The 22,938-nt window shown below is 43.0% G+C and overlaps 2 protein-coding genes and 2 long non-coding RNA genes across 5 annotated transcripts in view; 2 read left to right on the top strand and 2 right to left on the bottom strand.

The window, feature by feature from the left end:
* Positions 1–2,399, top strand: part of LOC142893072 (uncharacterized) — a 4,208-nt gene extending 1,809 nt beyond the window's left edge. Inside the window, exon 2 of the long non-coding RNA XR_012927643.1 lies at positions 1,243–2,399. This is a non-coding gene — a long non-coding RNA (uncharacterized LOC142893072). The remainder of the gene's footprint in view (positions 1–1,242) is intronic.
* A 3,920-nt stretch (positions 2,400–6,319) lies between these two features.
* Positions 6,320–9,207, bottom strand: LOC142893077 (uncharacterized). The gene is made up of 2 exons (XR_012927644.1): positions 8,234–9,207; positions 6,320–7,892 (listed from the first exon to the last, which is right to left on the bottom strand). It is a non-coding gene; the product is annotated as an uncharacterized LOC142893077 (long non-coding RNA).
* Positions 9,208–9,323: 116 nt separating this feature from the next.
* On the top strand, positions 9,324–12,026 carry apela (apelin receptor early endogenous ligand). Its single transcript, XM_076033419.1, has 3 exons — positions 9,324–9,654; positions 11,211–11,305; positions 11,555–12,026. The coding sequence occupies exons 1-2, from the start codon at positions 9,579–9,581 to the stop codon at positions 11,297–11,299; spliced, it is 165 nt and encodes a 54-aa protein (XP_075889534.1). The 5' UTR covers positions 9,324–9,578; the 3' UTR covers positions 11,300–11,305; positions 11,555–12,026.
* A 778-nt stretch (positions 12,027–12,804) lies between these two features.
* Positions 12,805–22,128, bottom strand: tmem192 (transmembrane protein 192). 2 transcript variants are annotated; one of them, XM_076033402.1, is made up of 6 exons: positions 21,970–22,128; positions 20,953–21,108; positions 20,169–20,430; positions 19,949–20,071; positions 14,904–15,009; positions 12,805–13,559 (listed from the first exon to the last, which is right to left on the bottom strand). In XM_076033402.1, the coding sequence occupies exons 1-6, from the start codon at positions 21,997–21,999 to the stop codon at positions 13,445–13,447; spliced, it is 792 nt and encodes a 263-aa protein (XP_075889517.1). In that variant the 5' UTR covers positions 22,000–22,128; the 3' UTR covers positions 12,805–13,444. The 2 variants fall into 2 exon arrangements, with proteins under 2 accessions (XP_075889517.1, XP_075889525.1); XM_076033410.1 differs by lacking the exon at positions 21,970–22,128 and adding an exon at positions 21,537–21,739.
* Positions 22,129–22,938: the final 810 nt, after the last annotated feature.

The raw sequence follows: 22,938 nt of genomic DNA on the forward strand, positions 1-22,938 counted from the left end.
TCGGTGTCATATCAAATGTTACACTCGGAACACTGCGAGACAAGGTTTTCTTTCGTTTTTCCTCACTACTGCTCTATCGAGAACTGGCGCCCTGCACTGCGTCGGGCCACTTTTTTCAGAACCGGCTGCTCTCCTATTGGATGCGCCAAGGTGTCGTCACAGGGCGTTGACGCCAGGTCTGCCCCTGCTTGCGCCCTACTGACGCCATACCGCGCGTCAGACCGCGTCAAAAACGCGTTCAGTGTGTAGGCACCTTGAGTCCCGAGCTCAGGGTCACGGGGGTCTGCTGGAGCCTATCCCAGCTGTCATAGGGCGAAGGCAGGGGACACCCTGGACAAGTCGCCAGTTCATCACAGGGCCACATCGAGACAAAGAACCATTCACACTCACATGCACACCTACGGACAATTTAGAGTGTTCAATTGACCTCACATGCATGTTTTTGGACTGTGGGAGGAAGCCGGAGAACCCGGAGAGAACCCACGCAGACACAGATTCTTTAACTTAACAATTTAATTTCTTGTCTTATATATTAGAAATATATATGTATACTTATATACATTCTGTGTATGTGTGTGTGTGTATATACAGTACATATATATGTATATACACACACACACACACACACACACACACACACACACACACACATACACACACACACATATATTTTCACAGCGGGTGACCCTTGACATTCAATGACAGTGACCTGTCTGGTTGATCGTGTTAACGTGCACCTGAATCCAATCAAACAATACCCACATTCATGTGTTTGCCCCTCCGCTTACATGTTCGGCTCTCCAATTTGTGCCACTCGAGAGGTAAAATGAAATGAAATAAAATAAAATAATGGACTTTGTTTTGTTAAATCCAGTAATTGAGGCCCAACAAACAAGGAGGCTCAAAGAAAAACTCCACTGGTAAAATAATCAAAGTCAACCCATAATTAATAACAAACAAAGAAATCAATTTAAGGAGGTCCCTGATAAAAACAATGTATAGATGAACTAAAATAATTTTTATAGATATTATTATTATTATTATTATTATTATTATTATTATTATTATTATTATTATTATTATTATTATTATAGATGTAATATATTGTTTAAAAAAAACTGACTCCACAGATATTTTTTCATTCATGACAGGTATGCATTTATAGACCAACAAATAAGAAAAGCTGATATACATGTATGTGTTTGAAAATTCCTGAATTGTGTCCCATCTCTTGTCTGTCAGAGTCGGGGACCCAGACAGAGACTGGCAAGTTGACCGTGTGACTGAGTGACCTGGGGCGAGAACCCTGCACTTCTGTGTACTGTTTGGAACCCAGCCAGCAACTGTGCAAGTGTGTGTGTTCCCAGCTACCAGGGCAAAGTCTACAGAAAGACCTTTGTGTTTCAGTGTGTGCACGAGCCTCTGAGTTTGTGTACTCTTTTATAGGATCCAGGATCAAGCCGAAGGAGTGGCTTCAGTGGAACTCTTTAATAGGAGAAAAGAAATTGAGAGCAAGGGGACACCTGCTGCGGTAGTTTTAACACAGAATCCTCCACTTATTGTCTCTCCTCTCTGAGAGGCTGCTAGCAAAGGACTTTTATTTTAATATTTAGGTCTGGAAACACTTCCTGTGATTCTTTCACTGGTGAGTCACAAAACCTCTTATTCTTCGCCGTTGATTTGATGTCAAAGCCCATCACAGAACAAAAGGTGTTCTTGAAGATTGCAGAGAGTTCTCTAGAGGTATCATTCGACAGGAATCTGTGACTAATAGTCCTCGTCTGGAACCAAAGGGTCAAACGTGTGAATGTAAAGTCTGTGTTCAACTGTTGCAGTGATTTTTGACTTGTTGTATTTCCCATACTCACGATTATCTGTTCTCTGAAACCTCTGTCAATCTCTTGTTGACAAACTGCAACCAGAATATGTTCCTATTTTCCAGTGAAACAGAAAGCAGCATTTATACCTCCTGGCCAGCAGGTGTCGCCATGGCTTAACTATTGTATTCTGCTGGTTGCCGAGTTAACACACAGCAGAACCTTTTTTTTTTTTTTTTTTTTTGCATTGATGGTATTATCTTTTGTGATAGGAATTTAAAACACAAAATATCTGTGAAAATCTCTGACATTCCCTGTTAGCATTTCTGTTGGCAAATTACAGAGCATAACTGATGTTTTTCTAATTCTGACAGTGAACCCGCTTGTTTTTGGTTTGTTTACATTACAGTTATTTCATCACAATAGCTTTTTCAGAAAATTGAAATCTGTGTTAGTCATCACTCTAAAAGTATTGTGAAAACATTTTTGTTTATACTTTTGTGTTATGTGACTTCCTTCATGAGAAAAGTTATAGAACATTATACTTGAAAGCTGTATTAAAGAGTCAAGCAGATACAAGAATTTATGTACTGTCTTGGATGTGACTTCAGTCATATTTCCGTTAGTAGTAGTAGTAGTAGTAGTAGTAGTAGTAGTATTAGAAGTAGTGTAGTTTCTGGTCTGAGCACTGTGTGTATCATGTAGCGTTCAAGTGAGAGCAGCCATCAAGCCAGAGCCATTGGCTTGTGGACATTCACAATCACACATGTTCATGGTAGTTCATGGTAGTTTTGTAGCTGAAACTAAGGAACCGTTTACATGGAGACACATTTTTTTGAAACCGCAGGCTCTCGGATGAGCAGAGATTGGCATCACTTTCACATTAAGTATTTGAGAGCTGCAGATGCAGATCAAGACGGGGACACGGCATCCTGGCTCGTTTGTTTCATCATGTAAAACTGCCTAATTTCTTTCCAAAAGTTTTGCTGTTTGTTTGTTTGTTTTTTAAATCACAATTAGGTGCTGTTCTTTGTCCATTTTGTTAAAATGTAACTTTAAAATCCTTACCTTTGTGTCAGTTAAGGTGTTTGATATTATCATGACATAAATGATTAAATAAAGTTTAATTGAATTGAAGCTTAAAATACCAAATATGAATTATTGTATTGCATTTTATTTCAACTGCCATATTCAAAACATATGATAATTTGGGTGAGTTTTGTTATTTTTTTCATTAATTTTTCTTTAAAATCAACATACTGTTGTAGAGACAGTAATATAAAGTTAGCTGAAATGAATTGAAATATAACATATCTAAATTAGTTTTTATTTTTTTCTTGTCCAGCTGAGCTACAAACAGAAGTGTAAACAGGTAAATGAGAGTGGGTCAATGAATCACTACAGCTTAAAAAGAAAATCTGTAAAAAAAAATATATATACATACATACATATACATATATATATACACACACACACATATATACTGTATATGTATATGGGTTATAAGTCCCCCTACTGGAAAAGGCAAGCTATTGCACCTTAAAAGGTGCTGATTCGCAGGTGCTCTAATAAATACCTAAACTGAAAGAAAAAAAAAAGTTATGTTTGCATTTATTTGAGTGGTAATGTACATCTCACACTGAATCCCTTTAGCCCTGCTTTCATCCACATTAGAACGGATTTCAAACTTCTGAATAATGACATAAATAACTGATGATGATAAATTACATAGCAAAATCAAACAGATTTTTGTTTTATAAATGCAAAAACACCAAAAGGCATGTACTGCAAAGATTTTTACGAAATCATCAACCTGAATGCAACTTTGGAAATAGTCCGTGTATCTGTGGAGTTAGCAAATACTAAGTGTTTTGTGTGCCAGAGGAGTGGTCACATGACGTAATAATAATAACGTGCTCTGTGTGGGGCAGCTGTGTAGATGGACCTACCGTTCTCTGGCTTTGAGTTCACCTTCATCATCATCGCCTTCGTCGTCATCACACTCTTCGGCGTGGCCTCAGTCTGTTTCCGACCAGAAGCAGGTACAGACAGACAGACAGACAGACAGACAGACAGACACAGACACAGACACACACACAGACACACACACACACACACACACGCACAGAAAGTGCTGCTGCTATTGACTGTTTGCCCTCTTCAAGGAAACACCAACTGCGAGGCGAGGAAGTTAAAACCACCACCCACCAAGAAGCAGAAGCAGAAGCAGAGGGTGATATCCAAGCAGGCCGAGCTGATGCTGTGACAGACAGTCACTGATCTCACACCTCTGGTTCACCGCAGCACTGACAGTGAACCAATGGGATTTTTAAATCAGGTCAAAACTTGGTGGTGCTGCGAGGCATCAAGCGGCTCAGCTAAACTTTGGACAAAAAGAAATCTTAAGTCAAGCCGCTCAATATCAGCATTTCTCCACTGGTGGGTGAGTCGTAGAGCTGTTTTGATGATTTTTTCTTTAATAGGATTTTAATATATATATATTTAGAAAGAAAATATTGGGCATTTACTTTGCAGAACACACAATTCAACTAAATAATTTCAATAATTTCTTTACAAGACATGACAGAAAGTGGGCTAGCCTTTTTATTTTTGGGGAAAAAATGTGGGTTCTGAGACTGCACCAGTTTAAAACCACTACTCTTTACAGATGTGATGGCTGCAACACAAGCAGCAGCCACTGTTTCATCTCTTCAGCAGCTGCCAGGCTCGCCCTCACCTCCTGCATTTATTCTTTGTCTCCTTCTGGCACGTTTTAGGAGAGGTCAGCAGCAGCAGATTGCTGTTCTTGTAGCAACTAAAGAGAAGCAGACTGATCGTGGAATCTTCCCCCCCTGAAGCCTTGAGACAAACCGATAATGCTTTCTGCTAGAGGCTGTCAAGACGGATGAGCGAGATTTCGCAACTGAAATCCCAGCGATGCAGCTGCCCCGCGAGTCGCTGGCAAAAAGGACACGAGCGGGTCAAGCCAAACCGCTGGGTGCAACTAAAGGGACAGTGGATGCTTTCCTCTGTGCCCTTTGTGTCAAATGCGTACAAAGACCTCCACCGCAGCCTTAAACAACCAGACCCCAGCATGGAGCTGGAGCTGCGCGCCCGGAGAAGACGCCGTGTCTGGGTTAGGATTTAACAAACCAGGATGACTTTTGGCCTCTGGAGACCCGTCGGGGTGACAGCTGTGGGGGTGGGGGGTTAGGGGCTGCACCCTGTTGAGTTTGCCCTTTGACCCCGCAGCCCTCCGTCACTCCTCCCCAGTCAGCCGTCTAGCGGAAAGGGGAGGAGGCGCCGCAGAATTGGGAGAAAGTGAATCGCACTCGGGGAGATTTTTATCTTCGCTGCGGCGGGAAGAAAAGAAAACGCCCGGCTGGCTGCGCGATGACTCCCGAGTCTCTGTGCCGTGTGTATTGGCTCTTTCTCCGCCGTTCATGTGCATATGTGTCCATCGGAGTTCTATAGCGGGCTCGTTGGAGATAAGGGGTCTTAAGGGCAATTAAGCCGTGGCCGGGCAGCAGCCCTCATTAACACTGACGACCTTGTGTCATGACAACAGAGTCGCTATCACGCCGACGACAAACTAGCCCATCAGATCGACAATCAACACTCGCACACAGTGAAGCCCCACACCCGCCCGCCCATCCATCCATCCATCCATCCATCCAACCGGAAGACCAGACATCACGGCACAAAGCATCTCACGGTCTGTCTTTCTTCCTCTCTCGGCAGCAGTGGAACAGAGAAAAATCACAGGAGAAAAACTATGTGTGATAGGGAACTACTTCCTGAGAAAACACTGATCCAAACAAGAAATTCACTACCATGGAAACAACAATGTGTTGTCAAGAAAACTGAAGAAGGATGCACTCACATGAGACACAAGGGTTCAGCAAGAGACCCAGAAAGCTCACATCTGGTTCCCAAAGTGAAAAGAATTTCACATTGTTATCAACGAATGCCTCAAGCCCATCAGAAACATTTTTGTTTTTCAATAAAAAATTGACGACAATATTAAAAGTCCCAGATCATTCCCATTTACAGAACTTCCCAGACATCAGTGGAGCAAGCCTCTGTAATTCATAATCTACAAGAAGCCCTCTTTTAGCCCTTTGTTTACAGGCAGCAGCAACAAAAAAAAACAACAACTTGGTTGTAGCCTCCTGCTAAAACTTAGTTGTTTGACCTCTCATGTGTTTGCAAGGCAATAAAAGCAGGCTGCCCTGAGGTGGTCTGGAAGGACTGAGCGAACACCTGGTGGAAGTTGCTGTCACGGAAGTTGGCAAAGGGATCAGTATCATTGATACTTCAGATCATCACAAACTGATTCCAATGAATGGAAGGATGACTTTCAGAGCTGTGAGATACATTCTATAAAAAGTGGAGCAAACAAAAGAAGCAGCAATCAGGAATTCACTGACCGACTAGAGATACAAATTGTTTGAAAAACAAAGAAAGAAAGTTTTTTTTATGTATATATATTTATATACATATATATATTTTAGTTGGCTTGTTGCTAAGAACCATTTTGGATTTTGGAGCAACACACAGGTTTGTCTGTCTTTAAATTCTCAGAGCCACACTGCTGCAATGACTTCCACTCAGCTTGTCCTGAATACCTGTATCTGGTATGTTTACCATTAATGGCTTAACTGGGTGTGTTTATGATGCACTGTTCCTCCACAGTGGTTTTTATCAGAGAGGAAGCTGTTTATCTGTGTGTGTTCTGCTCAGGAGATGATGTCAAAGGAAGAAGAAGAAGAAGAAGAAGAAGAAGAAGAAGAAGAAGAAAGTGAAAATTAAGGATGGGAGGAGAGGCCAGAGCTTCCTCTGTGGTCGTAAAGATCACAGCTGAGGAGGACGAGCAGGGAAGGTGATTGATTTTTCGCAAATTGCACAGACGTCCAATCTAATGTCACACATAGTGTGCGATGAGTCCTGAAGAACCACTGGGTGCTAATTGCTAAGAAAACTTAGGTGACTTTTGATGTAACATGGATACTTCAGTTAAGAGTTATATGGACAAAATCCATTATTACTATTATTGTTTCTAATTCTTCTGCTTTTGTAAAATCATCTAGTGAAAGGCAAATTTTTAGGTACAATTCAAATATCTATGCAAATAGCCTAAAGACAAAAAGTCTCTAAATATTGAATCAGGCGGTATAGTGGAGCTACATCTGTTACGCTTTAATGACCCTAATTTAGAACAATCTCATCAGAGAGTCGGTCAAGAATTTGGGTTTAAGCTTCAAGAGTAACAGTTCTCCAGATATCATTCAGGAACAACTGCAGGTCAGTCAATTCATTTATGGTGTTGTCCCTTGATTTGACTCAATTTGTGAAGCCTTATAAGGAAAAACCTGCCTGAGTCGATGTCACCGCCACCGGAAACGGAAAAACTCCTGGTTTATATAAGACGGAAGGGCCAAAACAAAACATCACCTTGTTACTTAATGGGGTCAGCAATTAATAGGAGAAGTTTTTCAGCAGCCGTGCGCGGCTCTGCGCAGGGAAACCCTGCCAGGTACTGGGGCAGGTTTTATAGACGGTGGCCCTGTGTGTGGTTCTGCGTGCGTGTGTGTGAGTGTGCTGCTCTCTCAGGGGGGAGTGTTTGAGCAGGCCGGGTAATCCCTGTAAAAACGTATAATCCCCTGGAAGAGCAAATATTGCAACGCGCTCTTGTTAGTCACACAGAAAGCCTGGTGGGAAGAAACCGGGGGCCAGTTTACATGTTTTTGCTTTCTTTTTCTTTCCCCCCCCCCCCCCCCAACAAGAGAAAGAAGTAGACAAACGGAGAGAAAGCCAGATTTGGCAGCGGTGGGATGAAGCGGATGCCAGGTGGCTTCGAATGACAATGGAGCGAACATTAACATATTTAAATAGGGGAAAATAAAAGTTTTTGAAAGACAATGGCCGCTAATATGCATAGTGCAGCTCGCGGCAGAAACAACAAACTACATACCTCGACTCGAGACTCTGCCGAGGGAGGGCCGAACGCGTACGTGAGCGTGCACGAGCACTCGTACACCAGCCGGAATTCGCTAGGAATTTTAGGCAGCATTTCTGCAAACGCCATAAAAAGCAATAAAGCTTTCAAAAGACCGAACAACGCTGACACATGCGCACCAATGAAGCTGGAATATTTTGTCCAACTTTTTGGTTGTTTTTTTGTTTGATGCAGCACAGATGCTTGTTCCAAGTCCCCAAGACTATTTTGAGCCCCTTGCTCCATTAGTGTCCTGCTGCTTCTCTAATCCTCATTCACATGTAATGGCTGACATTTCATCTTAATGTGTTAATTCATTAGCTGGGTGCTGAATGGAGAGTCTCAGTCCACAGAGACAGCCGTAAGCAGACACGCTAATGAGTCCCAGTGCCTTTTAGCAAAAGGCAGAGCGGGTTACCCGCTGCAGGGAAAATCCCCAGGTGAACCACCAGCCAACAGCCTGCATGCACGGGTGTGAAAGGCCGCCAGCACAATGGCACATATTCCGAGTGGAGTTCCCATCCTGGAAAATACATTATGTAATAATCAGGTTTGCAAAAAAGAAAATGCGTCATTTTTGTAAGCAAGGAAGCTCATTTATTCCGACTGCAGTCAGTCTGTCAGTCAGCGGGACAGTGGGAAAACTTCTACCCGCTGACCTCTGTGCCCTCCTCTAAGAAAGACATTCTTGTAAGACAGATGGAGAAAGAGGACAGTGTCCTGGGGTCCAACTCAGAGCATTGTTGGTCCAGGACGGAAACTCCTGGATTTCACCCATTCAAGGAGCCCGAAAGGCCCTGAAATGTTGTGCGTAAACACCCCTTTCTCCACACCTCCTCCCTCCCAACACTGCCACCAATATCACCTCAACCAACCCAATAACCCAGATGTGTGTGTGTGTGTGTGTGTGTGTGTGTGTGTGTGTGTGTGTGTGTGTGTGTGTGTGTGTGTGTCCACCACAGCACGGGGGCAGGGGACAAGCGACTCCAAGGGGAGGGGGGGGGGGGGGGGCTGTCCCTGGACCTGCTACTTTCATCTTTCTCATTTACCCGAGCGATAAATCAAGCAGCGCTTTTGCTCTTTGCTCTTTGCCCACGTGCACACACACACACACACACACACACACACACACACACACACACACACGCACACGCACACACAGACATACACAGAGAGAGAGAGAGAGAGCCTTATCCATGCAAAAAAACGTAGTGTGTGTGTGTTTGTGGGGCAGTTAGAAGCTGGGGAGGGGGCTTCCTGTCACTTGAATTAGCCTCTACATGTGGGGTCAATATGTGCAATCCTTCTGTGTGTGTCTGTGTGTGTTTGCCAGTGTGGGTGTGTGTCATTGGTGGAGCTGGAGGCTGCTGCTGCTGCTGCTGTGGGAGATACACCCCCACACCCTCATCTCTCCCTCCTCCCTCTCCCTCCCCGCCCCCCTCCTGCTGTATAAAGGAGATGGGGGGAAAAGGCACCTTTGTCACTTTGCTCTCACTCACACACAGAGACAATCACACTGCTCACCGGACTCACGCACATTCCTCTGGGACACGCAGGTCACCTCGAGAAAAAGAGGCTCTCCGTTTCTGCTGGATCTCCCCAGTTGGAGGGTTTGAGGACTGAAAAGAGGAGAGGAGAGAACACCATCACAAGGAGCATCATCATCTTCGCCGACCGGCTCAGACGCTTTGCAGGAACCGCTCACACTTTTGGGGAAAGCGTTTCCTATTTGAGCTCCAGAGGAGATAGACGGTCTTCCAGCCATGAGGATTTTCAACCTGATCTACCTGCTGCTGCTGCTCGTGGCTCTTCTGGCATCAAGCTACTCTGCCAGACCAGGTATGCAATGCGACCCCTTCAGCATTCACTCACACTATGTCTTTTCAAGGAGGAAAAACTTTGATGAGTAAATAAATGTGACTTGACTTCAAAATCAAATGTTAATGATAGAGCGGAATATGAATTATTTTATTATCACAGAACAAATAACTCCGTTACTTGGCAATGGTACAATAAAGGCGCACGTTTTACAAGCTGCATTCGCTTGTTGTCTCGTAGTGCGGAATTACCAGAAGTCTGAACGGAAATGGCCGTTACCGCGAAACTCTCGTTATTAGATTAGATGATATGTACTTTATTAATCCTTTACAGGTAAAGTGATATGAAAACAAAAAAACGAGTTTCTCAGAATGCAAATCGTTTTTTGTTGCACCGTACTTGTACCGTAAATAACATTAAATGGCAAACTTCCCGTCCAACGAATTGGTCACGTTACAAACATGTTATCCAGCGAAATAGCGCAGTCATGAATTAGTCTGAACTTCAGAAACAGCTTTGTGACAAGAAATCTAGTTACGTACTAATATTGAGTCGCGTTTTTTCTTAGGTTAGAATGAGAAGCGAGCACAAACGTTACTGCTTCGTTTAATATTTACTTTTTTTTTAAAGAAATAATTATATCGACAAAACAAAAATCCATGGTTATTTGTTTCCGCCGGGGAGGGAAAACTGTGGCAACAGGTGCGTGAAATTCACGATTGCACGTCCGCCACGGAGTAAAAAACAACACCAAAAAAAAAACCCGTGGTGGTTCAAACAGGCGGGGGGGGGGGGGTTCGTAAGTGAACTCGCGATGAAGATGAAGACCAGGGGTGAGGAAGGAGGGAGGGAGGGAGGAAGAGCCCGAAGCGGGACGCCGCCGCCGGGCGGGGATCGAGCAGTGACCCCTGGGAACTCCCCCCGTCCACTCCCCCTTTGTCCGCGGCTGGAAACGACTCCGGCGCGCTTTTGTTTAGCCGTGGTGTTAAAACGCCATGCAAATAGCCCGGGCCCTTATTAACATGACATGGAGGCGCGGTGCCAAGTGTAAAAAAGAAGAAGAAGCCTACCTCCAGGCATGGGGAGCGGCTTCGGAGGAGGAGGGGGGGGGGGGGGGGGAGGAAGAGGGAGACGGAGTCATAAAGTCATCTGGCACTTTATCTCTTCCTGGGCTTGGCTGGCTGCCTGTGAACCGCAGGGGTCAAAGTGGATTTATTGGCTACGTTTAAAAATAATCATGTGTTAGGTCTGCGTGTCCCACTTTATTAGAAGAAGGGGGGCATGAGAGGGGGTTGCCCTGTCGTTGTAAAAATGAGGCCGCGCAATAAAGCGCCAAGGATGCTAGCTGCGCTATGGCAGCCGAGTTAGCCCATAATTAATGTTCCCCGGCCATAACCAACGGGAGACTGCTGTGTTCTTTGCCGCGAAAAGACTTGCGTACTTTCATGTGGGGTCAGTCTGGCCTGCCAGGTGACAAGAGTGTCGTAAATCTTACAAAAAGGTTCACAGGTATGTGTGTTATTTTGGGCTTTTGTTCAACGTGTAATGACGCCATATTTCACAATATTCTCTTCCAGATTTCCTGAACCTGAGGAGGAAATATCACAGACGCCACTGTATGAGCAGACGCTGTTTCCCCCTCCACTCAAGGGTACCCTTCCCCTAAGGCGAGGTAGGTTGGCACTGGTCTTTTGTGGGTTACAAGGAGAGTTGCGTGACACACACAACAAAACCAGGTTGCGGAACCCGCAGGTGGCACTTAAGAGGGTGTGTGTGATTAGTGGCAGGGCTGTGCGCTCACGCAGAACAGGAGGGCAGAACAGGAGGGGGGTGCACTCACATAAATCACACTTAATGATGAAGGGGGAAGGCTTGAGCGTGTTTGTGTCGACCCTAAACTCATTTATTTTTGTGTGTGCAGGTTTGAAGCACAGAGGGGACAGAGAAATGAAGCAACGCAGGTGTGTGTGGCCCCCAGAAACACCACAAGCGCGGGGCCCCTCGACCGAGCAACGGTGGAAAGAGAAACTCCACGATGCCATTCAAAGACTGTCGCGCATACGTATCTGCAGAGAAAGCCACTTAAGCTCGACTTCATTACATGCATGATTGACTTTTCTGACAACACGTAAAAACTGTCACGAGTCTTGACGTAACAGTGGCCCCTGATCTGGGTTCTTAAGTTTTTTTTTTCTCCAGTCGTGGCTTCTTCCCTTTTCCAGCACCAAAGCCAGTGCATGTGCAGAAGAGGGGGAAAGGAGCTACGAGATCTGCGATCAATGTTTTTTGACCCTTGACTTGAGCTACGGACCAAAGAGCTGGAAACATCTTAGCAACTGCAGCTATGATGAACAGCACCATCGTCATGTTTGTAATGCATATACGCACTTGAAATGTTTATTGAAATATGTTTAAAACCTTTTTAATAAAAAAAAAAATGAATACATCACTGTGGCATTTTTTGTTTTCACCGTACAAGTTTTTTTGCAGTAACATAGTGCACAGACACATGAAGGCAGGTCTCTCTTTCTGCTGCAGTGAAGCAGATTGGAGGGATATTGGAACTACAGTTGCCACTGCTAGTGCGCTTTGCTTCACATCCTGTAACGCTTAACATTCCACATTTAACGTTCCTGCACTGCAAAAATATTGCATCGGGGGGCCAGTTACCAAGCTGTTAAACGTAAGGTGAGTTTTTAATATTGATACAGCTCTCATGTATAAAAATCTGTTGTTTTTAAAAACAGTTCATTTTGATTCATGGCACCTTATGGGTATCAGGATGTCCCTCTCCTTGCAACCGTAACGCCCTGAGGGCTGCCACTACCTGCGACGACACACGTAAGTGAGGACAGCCGGGAGAAGTCACATGAGAAGGGAGTCGTAAACATAGCACTCCCTGTGGAGTTACGGGTGCCGGGGCATAAAGACATCACAATGGAGAGCAAACAACGACAGCAGCATGGATTCCCGTGACTGTTGAATAAAGAAAAAGGTGAGGCGTGCAGAGACGTTTACAGCACAAGTGTTTGTAAGGGATTGTTCTCTTTTGGCACGCAAAATAAAACGCATGTTACAAAAAAAAGAAAACACAAAGCTGTTGGCACGTGCCCTCCGAGGATGGAGGAGGCCGAGAGCGACCTGGGAAAAGTCTGAGAGGTGGAACTGTGCCAGTATTAAAGTGTTTTATTCAAGCACAAACACAGAAATTCATTGAAAAAAACAAACATAGTCAAACACAACATTAAGAGACAATCAGATTTAAAAGAAAGAAAGAAAGAAAAGAAAGCACTGAGAGATTTTTTTTTTTTTTAAAGCATTACATTACACCCAGCGGTCTGACCCTGATATGTGAGAGCCCTTCTCTCCTCCGTCACTTCCTCCATAGTGCAAATGATCTCTAAAACTATTCTGCCTCTTGTGTTGGGCCTGCAGTGACACGGGCAGCGGCACACATGCGTTACTGGGGGTCATAAGACCCTGATAAAAGCCCCCTCACCTCTGATCTGTGACCCGCGACTCTCATCTCCCCCCTCTCTCTCCCGCTCCGCGTCCTCAGCCGCCCTTCACTTACAGCTCACCTCCTTTGGCTTTATCAGTCTATCTCAGCTGAGGATGAAGCCTCGAGTGTGTGCGCGCGCACACACATGCATGTGTGGAAAAGGGATTTCCTTGCTTTTAAGTCCGTCTCCCAGTGCTTCAACGAGGTTCAGTTGATTAAAAAAAAAAGACAAACTCAACAATGTCTTTTTTTGTGTGGAAACTTTAGAATGTTTTAAAAGAGCTGTGCCGGCCTCACAGAACGGTGGAGTCAGTGCTGGGCGGTGAGGTTGAGCAGCCTCTTGCTCAATAGAGTGTTGTGCTGTTTCAGGTACTCGATCAGGTCGGCCTGCTTCTCCACCACTTCCTCCAAAGTGGAGCCCTCCCTGTGGCGAGAGGAAAGACTGTCTCATATCACTGGGATTAATTATCCATTCACTGATATGGCTACTGGTGATAAATAATCAAGTCTGCATGCAAAAATTAAAATTATGTCGCACAGCACACTCACTAAAAAAGGGTGTGTGTGCCACAAGGTGGTGAAAGGGGAAACGCACGTGCACGGTTGCAAATTGTGTTTATACATTTCACCTGGGTCTTTTGTGGCTTTTGATTAAAAAAGCTTCTAAATCCTACAAAAATGTAATCCATCTGGATCAGCCGCTGGATTTTAAGGTCCATTCTTGCCCAGCTCCAATCTAAAGCGTTTATCCGATTTAAGCACCAGTCTTATCAGCAAGTTACCCTTTTTTGTTGTGACTAAATTCAAATGCTGGCCCCTTTTAAAAGCAACCAAGGGCGACGACGAAGAGGTAGTAATGGCTTTTAAAGAGATTATGGATGCTGGAGTGGAGTAGGGCCAGGCTTCTTCTCCTGAGAAGTCCAGTCAGAAGATGGACACACCTTCTCATGCAATGGTTTTTCTTTATCTTTACTCCTTTCTACATTGTAGATAAATATTGAAGACATTAAATATATGAGCGATATATATGAAATAATGCAGCAAAGAAAGTCTAAATATGCCTTTTATGAAAGGTGGCCATTTGGATGAATTTAAATATAAAACGTGTTTGAGTTATTTTACACTTTTATTGTTCCCTACTGAATTTCATGTCTGTTCATATGTAGTTTTGATGCCGTCGGTGAAAAACTGCAAAGTCAACAGTCATTTGAATGAATGAAAAGACATTAAATTCATAGGCTGTGTCCATCCATCATTCATTTTTTTTCTTTTTTTAATACTTATTTTTTTAAATGCTCAACAAACCGCCTTTTAGGCCCTTTATATCTTAATGATGAGTGTTTGAGCATTGTAAATATTATTTTCTGAAAATACTCTATTTACACACATGACAGGCAAATATAGAAGTTCTCACCACGCTTTTTGCTGACACTGCAATTAAGAGATTTTTAGTTCCACTGAGAGATGCAATAAGCCAGAAAATAACAACCTGTGACCAGGACTGGAAATCCCAGATTAGGTTTGGACTCCCTCTGATTTGTTCTAATGTTGTCTGTACATAAAACACACGGTTGGGTATCAACAGAAGATTTTCGGAGCTAAAAGCAGAATTAGGTGAACCGGTCCTCTAATTAAGAGCTGCAAAAAGATTTTTTGCCATTAATCTAAGAGAAGAAAAAAGTTGCTGTGAATTTAGTCACTCAGTTAAGACTAGAGATGAGTTGCAGGAGTGATTGTACGCGTTATAAAAAAATATATATATATTGACCTGAAGCCAGTCTCAGTGGGATGATTTGTGACACTGAAATTGTGCAAATATTCCTCTTGGCTCACGTCTGGTGCGGCTTGCTCCCTGTTGAACTTCATTACCTTGACTGAAACACACACACAGACACAAGCTCGGTCATTGGAACATGAAAACAGCCGTCTTATCTTTTTAATTGCCCAGAAAAACACACAGACATTACTGTGCAGTCCGATTCATCCTCTGAACGTCTATTCACCTGGGCGAGAAACAAGACACTTTTTTTTTTTTTGTTTAACTGTTTTCCATCCCTCTCCTAAACACACACAAGCTGCTATATCCTGCACTTTGTCCTTACGGGCTGCCATATCCTGCACTTAAACCTCTAATTCTCACACCCTAAACACACACCTTCACACAAGAGGTGGGGTTAGCGGGAGGGTGTGGCTACCAGTAGCTGAAGGGAAGAGCTGGGACACATATCTGGGAGATGAAGCTGCTGTTTCAATTAAGATAAGGCAAAGGTGTGTGTGTGTGTGTGTGTGTGTGTGTGTGTGTGTGTGCGCGCGCGCAGGTGTGTGTGTGTGTGTGTGTGTGTGTGGTTATGCAGGGTGAGTGTGTGAGGACAGTCAGGTCGGGTATTGATAAGGCCTGGGTGTCATTAGCTGGAGGAAATTGTCAGGGAGGTTCTAAAGAGCACTATCTTTACTTTGCTTCAGCGCAGCATCTCAGTATCCACACTCACACACAATCTAAAGAAATGCTGCACATTCCTGCATAATGAGGCCCTAAATATGTGTGTGTGTGTGTGTGTGTGTGTGTGTGTGTGTGTGTGTGTGTGTGTGTGTGTGTGTGTGTGGGTGTGTGTGATTGTGTGTGTAAATACAGCAATAGTAGGCAGGTATGTGAGAGACACAGAGACATTCCAGAGAGGCGGAGAGATGAGGAGAGAACAGAGGGTTGAAGAGGGACGAAGAATGATGATGATGATCCTGCCCTAAAGAGTGAAGATGTGCCAGATTTTTACAAAATACCAAAGGATGAACGACTCTGCTCCCCACTGGCATACAACATGATTAGGTTCAAACTAAATAAATTTGAAAAATATTTACTCAATTTAGGGCCAATCTTTTTTTCATATTGTAAAAACATAATTTTGGTGTTGTCTGTATTCCCCCAAATAATAGTTTTAAGGACATATCTGAATTGTATTTTTTTTAACGTATGTATTACATAATAGCACATCAATCAATATACTGTTTGTTTTTTTTTAACTAAAGAAGCAATAAAAATAAATAACTAAAAAATGTGTACAATTAAATAACTTACATTTGGATAATGTTTTAATCTGTTAAATTAAAAAACATATTGATAATGGACAAAGGAAATTTGGACCTAAATTTCATAACAAATCATTTTCACAGGGTCATCACAGACCCAAAAGAAAGAGATTTGTTTTATTTTTAACATAAGCTCCGAATTTTCTTTTGAGGACACTTTTTCCCCCATAGTCCATAAAATACTTTACATTTTACATCATTGGTTTTAAGGAAATTATAAAAATATGTATTTTTTCATGTTATATAAAAATATTTTTAATAAATTGGTTCATGTATTAATTGAGCAAATCAAAAAATGATCACAACAGTAAGCATGTGAGCCCCTGTAATTTGTACATTTAAAGACCAGAATTTCCATAGACACCAGGATGGAGGACGGATGGACGGCTGGACGGATGGGTTTGGTTTAACTGGAGTGACACATTTCACACTGTCTTGGTAAACTCACAAAAAGCGTACTGACAGCGGTCAGACCTGAGGGCCTTCAAGCATATGCCCACTAATGTACATTGGTAGGTGATAACGGCAGAGCAGCAGAGGTGCCAACACTTCATGCCACCACATGTAGTGCCCTGCTCTTACTTTATTTTATTTTTTAATGTACTGATTTATATAAGAAAGCATGTCAGGCACAAACAACCTGACTCAACTCCGAAATCTCGCTGATATTTTCAAATTAAAAAATGAACCAAGAACAGGTTTTGAACAAACCAACCATTTCATACTGGCATGAATCCAACTGATCTGCTTACATGTGACTGATAGGACAAGCATCATTTGACCAATCAGCTCCCATGTTCCTCTGACCCTTTGCAATGCTTCCGATGGGCTCTTTACCAGTTGGATTCATGGTTGGGAAATTTCATTTTGGTTTAGGTTCTGTTACAGCCCTGACCACTTTCAAGTCCAGATATCAATATGAAAATGTTCAACGCAAAACCTTCTTTCATTTTTGGAATACCGATATGATTGTGTATGATTAAATATGCTGCACGCTGTTTCAAAATTGGTCAAGTCTGTCAGTTGTCACATCTCCTACCCAAGTCCTACAGTATAGGTTAAACTGCAAGAATGTGTGTGTGTGTGTGTGTGTGTGTGTGTGTGTGTGTGTGTGTGTGTGTGTGTGTGTGTGTGTGTGTGTGCGTGCGCGCGCACGTGCCCCTGCAGGCAAATGAGAAAGATGTACTCCGAGTTAGGCCTTTGAAGGCCACGACATGGCTTTGATGTGCATGCAGCTCTATAGATGTGAGTGTATTCATGTTAAAATGAGAGGCAGAAACATACTGCAAAGCTCAAAGACAAGACACACACACACACGGTGGCACACACAGACACACACACAATGAGCATGCACTTCAAAGAGAAGCTGAACGAGGTCTTCCTGTATGGACTTCATGGCTGCAGGCACTACATCTTCTCTGTCTCCTCTTAAAAAAATACTTCTTCTCCCTCATTTATTCACTCATGTCACCTTGACTCGACATCGAGAGGGTGTGTGTGTGTGTGTGTGTGTGTGTGTGTGTGATAGAGGTGTTTTTAAAGGGTCTGCGCAGCAAGGTTTACTGTGATGCGCGCCTGACTGCACTGATCTGAGAAGGAATGCAGCACGCCATGACAATAACACCCCCACCACCACACACACACACACACACACACACACACACACACACACACACACACACACACACACACACACACACACACACACACACACACACACACACACACACACAGGATGGAGCTCACTGTAAACAGTGGGACAATGCGGGTGACTGAGAGTGGGTCTCCCTGTGTTTGGGTGGAGTGGGCTGAGGGTTAGCCCTTGGCTAGGCTAAATCCTAATGCCTCTTATCTTCCCTCCCTGCCTGTCTGGTATCTGCTGCTCCAATCTGTGCCCCTCGGCTGCCAAACACATCTTGAATATGGATTGGATTTCCTTTCATTTGAGATTCTTCGGGATCAATATCCTCTGGTTTTGGCACCTGTAACTGCACTTTTCCTTGAGATTAATACCAGTGGGTTGATGCACCTAAGGCATTTTCTGAAAAAGACCTAAAATGTTTTGCTGCCTGGCGCACTGAGACTCCACAATGAGTGGACCAGACCACGTGCGACAAACCAACAGGAACTTCATTGTGAAGTCACATTACTCACTGAACTGAAGTGGACATCTCTGGAGTGATTGCAATACTTTTAAAATCCTGCAAAAGTCGCTCATATTATTACAACTAATCAATTAGCTAATCAAATAAATAAAGGCGCAAATGAAGAAGTGCAGAGTACAGTTTTATTCCAAAATCATTTTGCTGTTGTGACTCTGCTTGGATGCTATGTTACAGCCACGCTGGCTGTGATATGATGGAAAAGCTACACACAAGCCAAGTCGCTCACTACAAAAATCTACTTATAGGCGTTAGGTTTGATGTTTACAAAATGATTATGTCTTAGTTTGGTTCATAAGAACACATTATTTTCAAAAGAGCAATCAAAAAAAGCAGTGGAAATGAACAACACTGTCAACATGCACAACTGATGATATAAAGCACAGGACAAACTACCCTGTACAAACTGAATTCTTCTTTATGAATTAATATTTAAAGAACATTTAAGGAAGATATTTACTTAAAAGAGGACAAAATGATTTTCAATGTGTAATTAATGTTAATTTAACTAGTTTCTGTAGGCGAATGTCATACCAAAAAATGGAAGACAGTGTGCACAAAGAGTTTGCATATGAGTTATGGCTAAATCAAAACTGGCTAACAAGCTGAGGTAAGAGTGGAGAGCGTGGTCAGCGAAGAATCTTTTACAGAGTTTGAATCAGAAGCAAAACATTGAGCCAATGAGCGCAGGGAGAGGGCGGGTGGCGGTGGAGGGGCAGGGGGCTGAATGGTTGATTGTCATGCTGTCGCGTCTGAAAAGGGCTGGGCAGGTATTGTGATGCCAATGTGCTCAGATAGGGAGTGGGGGTTGGAGTGTGTGTGTAATGTAATCTACAGGGTGTGTCTCTCTCGACACACATTACGGTTACAACATAGAGTCACGCTGTAATCGGCGGCAGTCTGAAAAGACCAAAAATATGAAATGCTGACTGGTCGAAAGCGTGTCTCATCTTCAGTTACAACAGCTATTTTTTTAGAGGCTTTTATTGGAAATAATGACCAACAATGTTTTGGCATATGCTTAGCTTCTAGATTATTTTAACAGCAGCAAAAAAAAAAAAACTTTTGATATAGTAAACCGGCCCCAAAAATGTTACCTCGTCTTTTTCCAACACTGTTTTTCATTGATGTTTTCTCTTTAAATACCTCCAATGGAAAGTATTGTGACAACTGATTTCATTAAAGGTTAACAGGCCCACACAATCTTGGCCTGTCTAGGTTTTCTTCACTTGATGTATTGCTGTTTTGCTCTTATCTGTTGTTTTCTGGTTGAGGGGTTGAGAGGAGGAGTGGTGGTGGGAGAAATGGGGCGCTGAGAACGTTGCCGGTGTATTAACTTGGTGTAGGTTACAGCGAGCAGGTCACAATGGCTACAATCACTGTGTATTTCCATTTCTAGATTTAGTTTTAAATTGATGTTGTGATGTTGCGCTTGTGTTCACGCCTCGACAGTTCAATACATCACTTGTTCAATCTAATCGAAGTGAACAACTTAAAAATATTCTGTCTGAGAAAAATTGAAACAGCGGTTACCCCAAAGGGTTCACAATAAATGACACCACTCTACCTGTGTAATGGACCAGACACGGCAACCCCACCAAGAGCTCAAGCACAAGGATGCTGAGAATCATGCTGGTTTTCACTGGACATGCCAGTGGTACAGCCACAACGAGGAGCAGCAGGACGCTTCCTGCATGAGAAAAGCCAACAAATCCCCCTTTGAACATTACTGCCATCTTGTGGATAGTTATTTCACATGCATCTGCGTCACATTGTAGGAGACCTACCTGTGGAGTGCATGTAAAACGGCAGATGTCTCACTCTCTGCATCCGTCTGTAGAAGTCCAGGTAGCCTCTGCTCCTGGCCCTGCTGTGGTGATGCTCTGTGTACGCAGTGAACAACAATACCAGCAACCATAAGCCGACCTTCCCGAACAGGATGGTGGCGTCCCCTTGCACTTGGCCTAAAATGCGCGCGCAAATCTCCTCTTTGCCAAACTTTAGTACACACAGCACTCCCACGCACAGTGACAACACCACATAAACAACCTGAAAGAAAAGACAAAGGGGGCAGAGTGAGTGCATGAAAACAGTAACGGCTACAGCGGGTGACAAGGGCTGAAAGGGAATTATTGGTACGCTGCACTAACCAAAATTGGAACTGATTAAATGGCAATTTAAAATGGTTATTCAGCTGTTTTGCTAAGACATATTTTTACACAAAGGTTATGTCCTTAGAGTCAGCCATTTCGGATTATTTGATTGAATAACTAAATCAAATATATTATATTAATACACAGTAATAATGGAAATGAAAGAAGATAAAAATGAAAAAGGTTGGATGTGATACTGTGTGCAGAAATTGACAAAGATAACTAAAACAGATTAAAACGTTTAAACAGAACAATGATAAAATTCATAACATGTATTTGTAAAACATTATTTCCTACTTAAGCTTTTGTTCTCCCATCAGAGAAAGGTCATTTCTCTGTTCGCCGAGTCGGGAATTACGCTCACCACATTGTAAAGAACACTATCAAAAAGTTATGAGTAATTGTGAGTATGTCATACATGCAGAACAGACAGCAGGGCAGCATGTGTGGATGTTGGTACTGTCTTAAACTCCCTCCTGATGGCTGACTGGAGGGCATCAGCAGAGATGAGAGGACCGTCTACCATGGAATCATCATCCAGGCTGCGAGACAAATCGGCCGAGGGCCCCATTGGCTACAAAGACAAAATGCCAGACAAAAAAATAAATAAATATCAAATGCTGAGTAAGTAAATGACACAAAGACAAAATTAATTGTAGATAGCATCTATTTTGGAAATGTTATGACAGCAAACGTGATATTAAATATTGCATATTGAGACGCTGTAGTGTTCGTCAAGAACCAGGCGTTGTTGCGGGTTTGACAGCTGACAACAGCTTTATTGTAGCTCCGAACAGCCTCGAATGGGGTCTTCACTTGGTTAACCCAACAATCGGAACCGTAGGCAAGACATGTCCCTTACTCAACTTCCTCTAGAACTCCCTCCAACCCGTGTGCCGGCCCCTTTTCGCAGGAACCTCCTTAAAGGGACCTTAACATTGACCCCAATAACAGTAACACATGCTGAACACATTTCAAGAACGTTCCAATATCAATTTCTACCTTTCCTTGTGTTATCATTTCACTTTTCTTTCAGACGATGTCCTTGTCGTACATACATCCACTTCCAAAAGTGTTGGCTCACCTTACGTGAATTAAGCACATTGTTGCAGACAAAATACGATTTCACTCGACAAACGAGTGAACGTTTGAGTCTGCGCCATTATGTCTTTATGCCTTCCATTCGCCCAAAGGGCGACACATATATCTATTTTACCTATTCTAGAACAATTTACAAAGCGTTGCTCGAATAATTCGAAAATACCTAGGCATATCCACCAAATGTGGGTCAAAAGGCAGTGACAGTTGATAATGGCTCACATGACTATTATCTTGCTAGCCGAGGCTAACTGCTCCAGATTTGATATTCTTTTTAAACTCCACTAAACAAGTGAAGCTCAGACGTGGAATGATTGTCCGAATGACGTGCACGTACCGAATAAACCGAGGGTCCCTTCGACTCCATTTGGTTTTAATCTCCCACGTTTTCTAAATAAGAAAAAACAACACTTAGAACTGCAGCCATCAGTTTGTATTACACTAAAGGAGGCGGGCAAGTAAATACAAGCACTTCCGGTTCTCTTATTTACGACGCCGAACTCATGCCGTAATAATTTATTGTTTTTGGACGACCTATACACTTTACTCGACCTTTACATATTACTCCACTTATTATTGAATAGTTCAGATTTTCTGAACAAAAAATATCCTATATCCAAGAGAAATGCGCTTTTATCTGTCAGTCCTCCTGTGCTCAGTGATTACCGTAATACTTCGTGTATACACTTTACTGCTGTAACTGAACTGTTGAGTGACCTGACCGCTTTGAGAAATGCAGGAGCCCCATTTATTCCACAGCTGGGTGATAGAAGAATTCACAAAACTATTCACTCTTGAGCACAACAACGACCATCTTTAAAAGGAACATCTTTATCTCATTAGCTGCACAAAATTCCCAGAGGGTGGAAACTCTCCCTGAAAAACAAAATACATCAAAACAAATTATCATCAGAGTAGGTAGGACATACAATAAGAACCCGGCCAGCAATAAATCCTGGACATTTATGACATCTTCCCTTGTTCCTCTTATCGTTTAATTTGTGAGTGAACATCTGTGCAGCAGTGGGTCCATAAATTACGGTGGGTTAATGAGGTTGAAGTCCTGCAAGGCTTCTAGTGTCAACATTCGCACTGACTGGGAGACAACACCGTCTGACCTCACACTTCCATTAAGCTTGAACTGTGCAGACTAATGATGGTGCTGGGACGGGACATTAATATCACTAATTTGTGAATCAGTCTTCCATGACAGTGACACAAGTTAAAGAGTTACTGTGGGGAAAAACAACTCACTGAAAGAGTTTATGTATCACACAGAAATGCCACACTTGCATGCCATCAGATT

Source organism: Nelusetta ayraudi, unplaced genomic scaffold (assembly GCF_046127955.1).
Source record: "Nelusetta ayraudi isolate G7.1 ecotype Tasmania unplaced genomic scaffold, CSIRO-AGI_Nayr_v1 ptg000004l, whole genome shotgun sequence".
Lineage (NCBI taxonomy): Eukaryota > Metazoa > Chordata > Actinopteri > Tetraodontiformes > Monacanthidae > Nelusetta > Nelusetta ayraudi.

What these genes read in the sequence shown, in the direction of transcription:
- tmem192 (XM_076033402.1), bottom strand. Translation starts at nt 21,999, where the DNA reads ATGGAGTCGAAGGGACCCTCGGTTTATTCG. An exon ending in GTTTTACATGCACTCCACAG is followed by an intron (nt 20,072 to 20,168) that starts GTAGGTCTCCTA and finishes TTTCTCATGCAG; the next exon opens with GAAGCGTCCTGCTGCTCCTC. An exon ending in CCCACTGAGACTGGCTTCAG is followed by an intron (nt 13,560 to 14,903) that starts GTCAATATATAT and finishes CTCTCGCCACAG; the next exon opens with GGAGGGCTCCACTTTGGAGG.
- apela (XM_076033419.1), top strand. Translation starts at nt 9,579, where the DNA reads ATGAGGATTTTCAACCTGATCTACCTGCTGCTGCTGCTCGTGGCTCTT. An exon ending in AAGCTACTCTGCCAGACCAG is followed by an intron (nt 9,655 to 11,210) that starts GTATGCAATGCG and finishes ATTCTCTTCCAG; the next exon opens with ATTTCCTGAACCTGAGGAGG.